This window comes from Perognathus longimembris, chromosome 3 (assembly GCF_023159225.1).
Source record: "Perognathus longimembris pacificus isolate PPM17 chromosome 3, ASM2315922v1, whole genome shotgun sequence".
Lineage (NCBI taxonomy): Eukaryota > Metazoa > Chordata > Mammalia > Rodentia > Heteromyidae > Perognathus > Perognathus longimembris.
In genome coordinates, this window is record NC_063163.1 from 49,627,550 (window position 1) to 49,639,592 (window position 12,043).

General features: G+C 35.8%; 1 protein-coding gene across 18 annotated transcripts in view; it reads left to right on the plus strand.

Annotated features, from left to right (window-relative positions):
* The window catches only part of Supt20h (SPT20 homolog, SAGA complex component), a 47,634-nt gene that overhangs the window by 26,268 nt on the left and 9,323 nt on the right, over positions 1-12,043 (plus strand). For 11 of the 18 annotated variants that reach the window (XM_048341473.1, XM_048341483.1, XM_048341479.1 and 8 more), the window contains 10 exons: positions 6-62; positions 1,699-1,770; positions 3,599-3,756; positions 5,689-5,715; positions 6,061-6,093; positions 7,850-7,967; positions 8,449-8,551; positions 8,670-8,828; positions 10,528-10,834; positions 11,238-11,392. In XM_048341473.1, coding sequence (XP_048197430.1) covers positions 6-62; positions 1,699-1,770; positions 3,599-3,756; positions 5,689-5,715; positions 6,061-6,093; positions 7,850-7,967; positions 8,449-8,551; positions 8,670-8,828; positions 10,528-10,834; positions 11,238-11,392 — 1,189 coding nt within the window. Of the gene's footprint in view, positions 1-5; positions 63-1,698; positions 1,771-3,598; positions 3,757-5,688; positions 5,716-6,060; positions 6,094-7,849; positions 7,968-8,448; positions 8,552-8,669; positions 8,829-9,804; positions 10,467-10,527; positions 10,835-11,237; positions 11,393-12,043 lie in introns of those variants that run through there. The other 7 variants (XM_048341486.1, XM_048341490.1, XM_048341487.1 and 4 more) reach the window with 4 other exon arrangements.

The following is a 12,043-nucleotide window of genomic DNA, read 5'->3' on the forward strand; positions in this document are numbered from 1 at the left end:
TTCAGTGTGTAGATATGTGGAAGCGTAGTCCCTGTAATTTGGTCATGCCATCTGAAGTAGAAGTAAGTCAATTCATGAAGTTCTCTTTTTTTCATAGACAATTCCTAAATTTTACCATTAGACAGCTAATACTTGAGAAAAGAGTCTCCTCTTAAAAGGAAATTTAAAATAAAAATCAACTGCCTGTTTTAAGTACCAGTACATTTTTCCATTAAGCTATGTAAAACTGTAACATTTGAATATGGTTCTGAATTTAGAGCAGCATCGTAAAATATCTTGAAAATGTAGAAAATGAGGTGTTTGTTATGTAATGTGCCTAAGGTGCTCCTGGGTTTTTTCCCTAATTATTGTTCATAATATTCTTACTTGCTTTTGTCTTCAAACATTAATTTTGGAGCAATGACCATCATTAGGAATCTTAAATGTATTCTTTACTAATTTCAAATATACATGAATTATAAGATTAGACATAGAGTTATTTTGATGATAGGTCTTATATTTTCCTGTTGTTCTCTACATTCTGGTTTATGGTGAATCCAATTCTTTATAATTGTTGTTACATACTTTTTTGTGTGCCCTGTGCTAACAGAACAAGTTACTATCATTTAAAAGACAGTTCTGCAAAGCATAAAACCAAAAGTATGAATAGACTATACACAACTTTTTTAAACATGTGTGCTCCTAAAGAAACAGCATAAGAATAGATGTTTAGGGTAAACTGTAAGAAGGAGGGCAGGGTGAATATCTAAAGCAGTTCTTCTAAAATGTTAATATTTGAAAGAGTTTTAGAAAGCTTATTAAATTGTAAATTCCCACTCAGCAAATCTGGGCTGTTCTCACAAGCTTGTAAGTTAAGTGGTACTAGGCCTGTGAACCACAATTCAAGTAGCAAAACCCTAATAACAATTTGCCAGCCTGTTTCAGTCAGAAGATTCTCATAGGATAAGCATACAGATTTCAAGCCCCAGTTCAGACCTACATAAGGGTTTCTAATAGAGGGACAGTAAAAATAAAAATAAAATTAAAAAATGTGTTTTTTAAACAGGTGTTCAAGAAAGTCTAAATTACTGTTGTTTTTGTTTGGTCCTGTGATTGGTTTCCTTTTGCTTCATTTCATTTTGATCTAGGGTTTGAAGCCAGGGCCTTGTGTGGTGAAACACAGACTCCTTGCCACTGAACTATATGCTTTCCCCATTCCTAAAACCATGGTTAACAAGCACATGACAACATTTCATTTGCACAGATTCCTTAAGAGATACCACAAAATAAATGGCCTCAATGACAAAGATTTAAATTTTTTAATCAACTTTAATATGTGTCTTCTGTATTCTCTATTCAACTTTGTTACCACTAATAGACGGCAGCTTCTGTTCTATTAAAACTCCTGCCATTATCTCTGACATTTCAGTTTCCCTGAAGGAAAGTCTCTTAAGAACACATGATGTCAGTTTAGAATATGAAAAAGGGCACTGTCCAGAAAAGCTAATGTAGCCAGTGAGATGCTAATTCTATTTTTTGTTATTAAACTTGTCTTAATTGAACATATCAGGTAAGTTTCAAAACTACTTAAGCACAAGTAGTTGCTAACATTAGTGATACAAGAATTTGGGGGTTAATAGCTATGCCTTATTCTTGAGATGCTTCAGTTCTTCAGTCAGAATACTGGTTCCATTCTATCTGATGCTTTGGCTTATGCAGGTGGAGAAATATGCTAAAGTGGAAAAGTCTATCAAATCTGATGACTCACAACCAACAATTTGGCCAGCCCATGTAAGTGATCATTTCCCAATCTCCATTTCTAATATGGGTGAATTTTTTAAATTATAAATACAATTTCTTTTAATGTAGGATTTTTTTTTTTTAATTCTTGGGCTGGGAATGTGGCTTACATGGTAGAGTGCTTGCCTAGCATGCATGAAGCCCTGGATTTGATTCCAAAGTACCATATAAACAGAAAAGCCAGAAGTAGTACTGTGGCTCAAGTGGTAGAGTGCTAGCCTTGAGCAAAAGAAGCTCAGAGACAGTGCCTAGGCCCTGAGTTCAAACCCCAAGACTGTCCCCCCCTAAAAAATAAAATTGTTGAAGATGTAGTGAATTTTTAGAAGGAATAATTATTTTGACTCACAGTTAACTAATTTTAATGGAGAACTTCATTTGGCATTCCTATGCACACCTACTGTCATTGCTACAGAGACTGGGGCAAGAGGATCATAAATTTAAGTCCAGTCTAGGCCACATAGGGAAGCCTTGTCTTAGAAAACAAAAGAACTACATTTTTTATATTAAACTAGAATATTCTTGTAGGGATATCTCAATGAAAATGTTCTATTTTTTTATTACAATAATAACGTATAAAAGAAAGAAATTGGCATACTATAATAAATTTAATGAACCCTGGGGACAAAATAATGACGTTTTGTACACAGGATATTTTATATGCATAACAAGACTTAATTGAAAACAATAGAATGGCTTTCAAAAGTTTTATATTAAATCATTTTATATTTGCAATTTATATGTCCAGTATATGAAATTTCACCATATTTCTCTCAAGTTTTACATTCAGTTGGCACTCTCATCCCCAAAGTACTATAAAAAAAGAATCCTGGGGCTGGGGATATGGCCTAGTGGCAAGAGTGCCTGCCTTGTACACATGAGGCCCTGGGTTCGATTTCCCCAGCACCACATATACAGAAAACGGCCAGAAGTGGTGCTGTGGCTCAAGTGGCAGAGTGCTAGCCTTGAGCAAAAAGAAGCCAGTGACAGTGCTCAGGCCCTGAGTTCAAGGCCCAGGACTGGCCAAAAAAAAAAAAAAAAAAAAAGAATCCTATACAGCTCAGGGTAGAACAACATGAGGGTTTGGATTTCAGGCTCCAGGACCCAGGCAAGTAACTTAATCCTTTACCTGTAATATAGAGATGGTGCTCACCATTAGGATGTGGTGTGAGGACTACATGAGGCACTACTTTTTTAGTGCTGATAACCATGTTCAGTAAATGTTTAAATGATTTACTAGTATTATTAAATTACATTTATACTTCATAGTAGACATTAATGCTTTGTTGTTTTGTTTTTTCTTTAAGAAAGAAAAGAAATATCCTACTGGGTATGGTGGGTCAAGTTTGTAGTCCTAGCTACCTGGGAAACAGAGATAGAGATCTAAGGTGAACCCAGGTTAAAAAAAAAAAAAAAGAAAATAGTTCTGAAGATTCTGTCTCAGTACTCACACCTGTTTTCCAGCTCTGGGGAAAGCACAGTGGCTAGGTACAGCACTGTGTGCCTGTCATCCTCAGCAACACAAGTGAAGCACAGGTAGGAGGAATGTAGTCCCAAGTTAGCCACAGCATAAAGTGAGACCCTGTCTCAACAGTAACCAATGGAAAGGGCTAGCAAAGTTGTTCAGTGTGTCCTTGAGTTCATTCCCTAGTACAAGAACCATCTAGATGTTTATTCTTACTCAGTCTTAAACATTTCTGTAGTCTATGAATGCAGTTCATTTTCTTATTGCCAGATGTGATTTAATGTGTCATTTATTCCTGATTTTTTTCTAATTCTGATTGCTTGAGAATTTGTTATTTAGATGCTCTATCTTTTTCAGGATGTAAGAGATGATTATATTTTTGAATGTGAAGCTGGTAATCAGTATCAAAAAACAAAGCTGACTATTTTGCAGTCACTTGGTGATCCACTTTACTATGGTAAAATACAGCCATGTAAAGCAGATGAAGAAAGTGACAGCCAGATGTCTCCATCCCAGTGAGTTCTGTTTAATGTATTGTATTGACAAACTCAGACATCCAGAATTTATTTAAATAAATTTAATTTAAATAACTTAAATAATTTATTAATAAGCTATTAATGAATAAAAATTTTCCCATGAGGACTCTTTACTTATTGTTGGTTAAATATGCCAGTTACATTTGGCAGTAGATATGAGTAAATTTAAGTCATAGTTACCACATTGTCTGAGATAATTAAGATAATTTTTATCTTTTAAAAGCCCATGTTGGGGCTGGGGATATAGCCTAGTGGCAAGAGTGCCTGCCTCGGATACACGAGGCCCTAGGTTCGATTCCCCAGCACCACATATACAGAAAACGGCCAGAAGCGGTGCTGTGGCTCAAGAGGCAGAGTGCTAGCCTTGAGCGGGAAGAAGCCAGGGACAGTGCTCAGGCCCTGAGTCCAAGGCCCAGGACTGGCAAAAAAAAAAAAAGCCCATGATGTAATTATTTTTATACTTGCTTTGAAGGATATTTGGTATGTTTATGTGTTGGCAGTTTATATAATTGACCTTCCAAAATGAATATTATACATATTTAATACAAGGTACTACTACGTACTTTTATTTGTTTTAGCTATTTTATTTTTAATCACACTGACACTGCTTTGTAAAGAAGAAAACTAAAAAAAAAAGACCTCAGCAGTAAAAGACCAGGTCAGACCTATGTCAAGTTACAAATATTAATAGAAATTAGAGTAGAAAAAGTGGATTTTAAGAGAAAGTTTATCAGTACCTGTAAGAAACAAACTCCTTAGCCAGGTATTGGTAGCTCATGGGTGTAACTCTAGCTACTCAGGAGGCTGAAATCTGAAGATCACAGTTAGAGCCAGCCCAGGCAGGAAAAGTACATCAATTACCTCCAAATAACTAAAAAAACCAGAAGTGGATCTGTGGCATAAGTGGTAAAGTGCTAGCCTTGAGGAACAGACCTTGGGACAGTGCTATAGGCCCTAAGTTCAAGCTCTAGCTCAAAAATCCTCAGCTAACAAAACACAGACACCAGATATTCTCACTACCTATTTTAATGTCTATTTAATTTTTGTATTTTTATAAAATATATTTAATGTTTTAAATGTTTCAATACACTGCTCAATATTTAATATACTTAATGTTAAATACCCACACTTAATATTACCTGTACTGAATATCTTCCCATTAAATGTATATTGGCTTATTTTAAATTTATTAACTTCTCTGAAACAACAAAGTATATATTCTCTTGTCAACGATTAGATATAAATTACCAACAGATTACTTATCTCACCAAGAAGAGAATTGAATTGTTTACCATTATGCAGGAATTGCTATAGAAATGTTGCCTGGGGACTGGGGATATGGCCTAGTGGCAAGAGTGCTCGCCTCGTATACATGAAGCCCTGGGTTCAATTCCCCAGCACCACATATACAGAAAATGGCCAGAAGTGGCGCTGTGGCTCAAGTGGCAGAGTGCTAGCCTTGAGCGGGAAGAAGCCAGGGACAGTGCTCAGGCCCTGAGTCCAAGGCCCAGGACTGGCCAAAAAAAAAAAAAAAAAAAAGAGTGCTTGCTTTGTATACATGAGGCCCTTTGTATACATGAGGCCCTGGGTTCAATTCCCCAGCACCGCATATATAGAAAATGGCTAGAAGTGGCGCTGTGGCTCAAGTGGCAGAGTGCTAGCCTTGAGCAAAAAGAAGCCAGGGACAGTGCTCAGGCCCTGAGTCCAAGCCCCAGAACTGGCCAAAAGACAAGAACAAAAAATAATAATAAAGTGCTTCTAAAAAAAAAAAGTACATTTAAAAAAAAAAGAAGTGTTGCCTGATTTGTTATCTTTGTCATTCTTCTATATTCATAAGTTATTTTAATAAGTGTAAAGTGAAAAGTTTGAGCTACATTAACCAAGTATTTTTTTTTATATTTTATATTTCAGCTCCTCCCCAGATGATCATTCAAATTGGTAATTACAATATAAATAATCCATTAAATTACTTTAGTAAGTATAATTTGTTAATAATAATGTCAATCTTTTCGTTAAAGACTTGGTAAATATTCTTCTTTGATATATTCTTCGTATAAAATAATATTGTAAAGTTCTGTTGTGTGACAGTAAGAATAACTCCTAGATTCAAAGATTAAAATGAAAGCAAAGGCCACAGTAATTTAGTGATTTAGTAATATGGCCAGCATTTGTCAAAGTGTATAATACTTGTAATTCTTGGAAATTCTTAAAAAGTAATCCCAGAATTTCTTCAAACACTCTTCCCTAATAGTTTTTTTTTTTCTCTTTTTCTTAACATTTTAGGTTCATTATTGGGTCAAAGACTGATGCTGAAAGGTAAATATATATATATATATATATATATATATATACATATTTATTATTTTGCCATAATAGATATGAGGTCTGTGCTCATATAGGATATGAGGTTTGTTTTAAGAATCATATACTTTGTTTTTTTTAATTTATAATTGCAAAGGTGATGTACAGAGGAGTAATAGTTACATGAGTCTCATAAAAAGTATATAACTGGCAGGGTGCCAGTGGCTTATACCTGTAATCCTAGCTATTCAGAAGGCTGAGATCTGAGAAACTTGGTTTGAAGCCAGCCTGGACAGAAAAGTCTCCATGAGATTTACCTCCAATTAACTACCCAAAAACTAGAAGTGGCATTGTGGCTCTAAGTTGTAGAGCACTAGCCTTGAGCAAAAAGAGCTGAGGGACGGACAGTGCCCAGGCCCTGAGTACAAGCCCCACTACCAATTGAAAAAAAAAAGAAGTATAATCCTTTTTGAAGAATGTCGCCCCTTCCATATGCTTCAATTTTAATGATGAATTTAACTCTTTGAACAGGAAGTAATTTAATATGTTACCCTCAGAGGTAAAATTAGATCTTAGTCCTTTCCAACTTTAAAATCCAGTTAATTCTAAAAAATGTATAAAGGATATGGTATAATAATTTATAAGAATCATTTTCAGGCTGGGGATATGGCCTAGTGGCAAGAGCGCTTGCCTCGTATACATGAAGCCCTGGGTTCGATTCCCCAGCACCACATATACAGAAAATGGCCAGAAGTGGCGCTGTGGCTCAAGTGGCAGAGTGCTAGCCTTGAGCAAAAAGAAGCCAGGGACAGTGCTCAGGCCCTGAGTCCAAGGCCCAGGACTGGCAAAAAAAAAGAATCATTTTCATAGGATGAGATTTAGGGGGATTTAATGTTTTTTTTTTTTTTTGCCAGTCCTGGGCCTTGGACTCAGGGCCTGAGCACTGTCCCTGGCTTCTTTTTGCTCAAGGCTAGCACTCTGCCACTTGAGCCACAGCGCCACTTCTGGCCATTTTCTGTATATGTGGTGCTGGGATGTATACGAGACAAGCGCTCTTGCCACTAGGCCATATTCCCAGCCCCTAATTATATTTTTTGAACATTAAAAAATAATGCTTACAGTTTTATTTTAAATAAAAAAATTTATGCAGAGCAGCAGGAACAGGAGCAGGATCCTAGCTCCTAAAGTAGGTAGAGATTTGAGGATTGCAGTTTAAATCCAGCCTGGGACAGGAAAAACCATGAGACTCTTATCTCCAGTTGACCATCAAAAAGCGGGAAGTGGGGCTGGGAATATGGCCTAGTGGCAAGAGTGCTTGCCTCCTACACATGAAGCTCTCTGTTCGATTCCCCAGCACCACATATATGGAAAATGGCCAGAAGGGGCGCTGTGGCTCAGGTGGCAGAGTGCTAGCCTTGAGTGGGAAGAAGCCAGGGACAGTGCTCAGGCCCTGAGTCCAAGGCCCAAGACTGGCCAAAAAAAAAAGCTGGAAGTGGAGCTATGACTCAAATGGTAGAATAGTTGCTTTGAGCAAAAAACTCAGGGGCAGCACCCAGACCTGAGTTCAGGCCCAAGCCTGGCACTAAAAAAAAAAAAAAAAAAAAACCATAAAGGCTGACAAGTACAGCTCAAGTGGTAATTTACCTCTTGGCAAACTCAAGGCCTATGTTCAAATGCCAGAATTGCAACGCAAAATTGAGAGTGTGCGTGTGTGTGTGTATAAATAATATAAAATAAGGTTAACAGGTCCTTGTTTTTGATAATACTTTAGGATAGTTAATCAATACCAAGAATTGGTCCAGAATGAAGCTAAATGTCCAGTCAAGATGTCGCACAGCTCTAGTGGTTCAGCCAATCTGAGTCAGCCTTCTCCAGGGAAAGAAGGGGAAGTATGTATACATTTTTGTGCCTAATTGTCTGTTCAGAGAATCTAAAGGCTGTTAAGATATCATATTTTGAAATGTAGAGAGATTCTTTAATTTTCGTTTTTACTTTAAACTTTTTTTTTTATCTTTTTATGATAGAAAATTTCAGAAGTACATAAAGATAGAAAAAGTACATATCTGTATGCTAGTCATCTAGGTTCAAGTGTTACTTTCCAGGAAATGATAGGTAGCGGAAGGTAGAAGCTTTCTTTGCCTTCTAAGTCTTTGGCTCCTCTCACTCAGATTCTCTCCTTATCCTATTACTCAGAATTCTTCCCCTCATCCTTTATGAAGGTTAGGTAATTCATAGGTTCTAGTGAAATTGTTTCTTTTGTTATATTTAGAATATTCCATCTGTACCAACCACTAAGAATACTTTGCAGTGATAGGTTATATTTATGTAGTGCTACTGATTTCAATTTTAACAAGTATGTCACTCTTTTAGCAGTCTGAGACCCTGTCAGTACAATCTTCAGTTTTGGGGAAGGGGATAAAGCATCGACCTCCACCCATCAAACTTCCTACAAGCTCAGGAAGTAGTTCCTCAGGTATTAAAATACTTAGTTTTCAATAATCTAGAGTGAGAAGCTTTACTCATTTTTATTTCTACAATTCACAGAATTTTGAACTATGAGTCCATGAATCATTTTCATATTTTTCTCCTAGGTAATTATTTTACACCTCAACAGGCCAGCAGCTTTCTTAAATCTCCAACTCCTCCTCCATCTTCTAAGCCACCAAGTCTTTCTCGAAAGTCATCTGTAGATCTCAATCAAGTTAGCATGCTTTCTCCAGCTGCCCTGTCACCTGCCAGCTCATCACAAAGTAAGTTATAACTTAAATTCTCATTACAATTTTCATAAGCTTTTGCTTAATGTTTAAGACAGCTTTTCGACTGTCTGTGAATAGTGAAATCTGAGTGTACTCTGTACTCCAAATGTGTAAGTTGCGAGTAGTTTCGAGCAGAGCTTTTGTTGATTGTATGTATTATGTGCTTATTGTAACTGTATGTTTTTCTGTATCTATGTATGCACTTTGTGTATACCTTTCTTTTAGACTTGCAACCTACATATCTCCTTTAAAAAATAATCTTGTAGTTACTCATGGTAATAAGATTCCAAACTATTTTTATTTTACTGTACCATAGGGTTGCTTTATATTTTATGGAAACTGTGTGACTGGTATGAAAAAAAAGTGCTCTATGAGCTGTTGATGCAGATTTTTTTTATTTGTATATGTTAGAGGCCAGCTAGTTTCCAAGGTCGTGATATGATCAACCAAAAAGCAGTATTTCAAAAACACTTATACACTTTTTGTAAATTGTCAGTTACTAAAATGTGATGGTCATAAAGCATTATTCTGAAGATAATAAAATGTGATTTTTACTACTGGATACTTTTTTAACATCAGGAAGTTCTATAAGAAAGCTAGACTTACTTTGGGAGACTTTCTCCACAGTAGCAAATCTAAATATTTTCAATTGCAGTTTGGAAAAAAAAATCCAGTTTTTTAGATTTTTTTTTATAGATCATGAGTGCTGAAAGTTTTAGTACACTGCACAGTAATAGGATAGTTTTCGCATTAGATATAAACATCTTCATCTTGATAGCTCAAAAGGTGTAATTTTTCTGCCTTCTTGTTTTGCACAAAGAAAAATATAAATTTTCTGATGGAAGTCTTATTCACACTTCTTATGTTGTGGGTATAGATTATGGTCATCTACTGAACACAGTTGTTACTTTTAAGTAAGGGTTGAGTGACAGCTTCTGGACATTCACATTTCTTTCCTTTCTTTCTGCAGGACATGAAAGCTAAAAAAGAAAACACCTCAAGAGCTTTGGTTTTACTTTTTTGGTTTTTATTTTTTGTTTTTGTTTTTTTAAAAAATTGATAAACTGTGCATACTTCATTCACAACAGATTTTCTATACATTCTACATTTAAGCAGAAGTACACAGTTACTGTTAAAGATGCAGTATTATCTATCAAATAATTGCTTTATTGTTCTTTGTAAATTTATCAGGATGAACTTGATGTGTTAGGAATTAAACATGTATATGTAGGTGCCAAATATGAATGTTAACCATATATAACTTATTAAATATGTTCACAGTATCTCAGATTGTTATGCAGTATTTTTAAAAGAAGTCTTGAATTAGTGAAATCGTAAATAACAAAACGTAATTTGAATTCCGTTTGAACTTTCTAGGCCAAAGGCATCATGTAGGAAACTAACTTTTAAATGGGTCTTGTGGTAGAATACAAATGTATATTTTTTACTGTCACTGTAATAGCATCTTCTAATGGGAGTTGTAGTTGATATACTGCATCCTTAATTGTAATTGAGTGTATCAACACTCATGTATCATGTGTAGAAATTAACACTTGCAGTTAACTGCTTTAAAAAAAAAAAACAGCTGGAACAAACTGTCAGTGCTAAGTAAGATTCCATTAACCTTATTTTTTAAAAAAAAGGACTGGCCATTTATAACAAACTAGCAATTTTTATTTTTCTCAATGAGCAGGATCTGGAACTCCTAAGCCATCTACTCCTACACCAACCCCTTCATCGACCCCACACCCTCCTGATGCCCAGAGCTCAACTCCTAGTACCCCTTCAGCCACCCCTACTCCCCAATATTCAGGCATCACCCCTCAACCCACTTTGTTAACTCAGTTTGCTCAGCAGCAAAGGTCTCTGAGCCAGGCAATGCCTGTAACGACCATTCCTCTTTCTACCATGGTAACATCTATAACTACAGGAACCACGGCCACCCAGGTCATGGCAAACTCTGCTGGACTTAACTTCATCAATGTAGTGAGCTCTGTTTGGTAAGTTTTCAGTGATGTGCTGGGTTTACTTTATTTTTTAAAGATAGTCATTTGTGAAATTATGTACCAGTCAAGAGAACACATTAGATATGGGCAAACACAGCCTCACATGTATATTTTAATGTTAGTAATGAATCTCTTACCTGCAAGAAAATACTTTGTGTTGACAGCAGAATAAATTTTCCTGTTTATCCTCTGTTACCATCTTTTAATTCTTTGGTTAGTGCTTTACTTTTCCAATTAAACATTGATGTATATTTGGCTTTAGTCATCCTTGTTCTCTTAACTAAAGTGAAACAAGACACAGGAATTCATTGATGTTGTTCTGAAGTTGGGTTTTTTTTTTAACTGTGTGGCTGGTTTTTTTCAGTGCGGTTTCATGCTTTGTCTCATTCTCCTCCAGTGGAGCACAGGCTCTGATGAGTGGTTCAAACTCCATGCTGGGCTGTAACACTGGTGCCATAACTCCTGCAGGAATAAACCTGAGTGGCCTTCTACCCTCAGGAGGTCTACTACCAAATGCATTGCCCAGTGCAATGCAGGCAGCTTCTCAAGCAGGTTAGAATATTGTAAATATTAACTTACAAAAACATTAAAGTACATGTGAAAGGAAAAATATTGTAAGAGTATTTCTAAAGGTATTTAATGTTAATTAATCTGTGAAGTGTTGTACCACAAAGATTCCAAAAGCCTTTGAAATTCTGATTTTTTAAAATTACCACGCAGTATATCATCAACTTCTGTGAAGAAATTAATAAATATGTAAGTCTGTACATGTTATATTCTCTTTTCAAATCATTATAATAAAAATGCCTTGTTGCTACCAATGTGGTCATGTTCCAGGAAAATAAATGTAGTTCCAAAGTGTATTTTGTGCAAGAGTTAAAGGTATTCTAAGTTCTAGGGGCACACCATGTCCACTTGAATTCATGTTAGACAACTCACTGTTTATGATCTTGTGAAAGTTACCTTTGTGTTGTATCTTCTTCATAAATAAAATGTGCATAATATTAGTGACTTGTCTTGTAGTTGTCAAGGTATATAAATACAGAGAAGGGCATGGTTTAAGTGGTAGTGCACTTGGACCCTGAGCTCAGTTGAGTACCACCAAAAAGATAAAAGAACAAGTACAATATAAAGTATTTAAACTGTGGCTTAGAAATGACATTCAAAGGTATTTGCTACTATCTATAGTAGTAGTTTTATTCT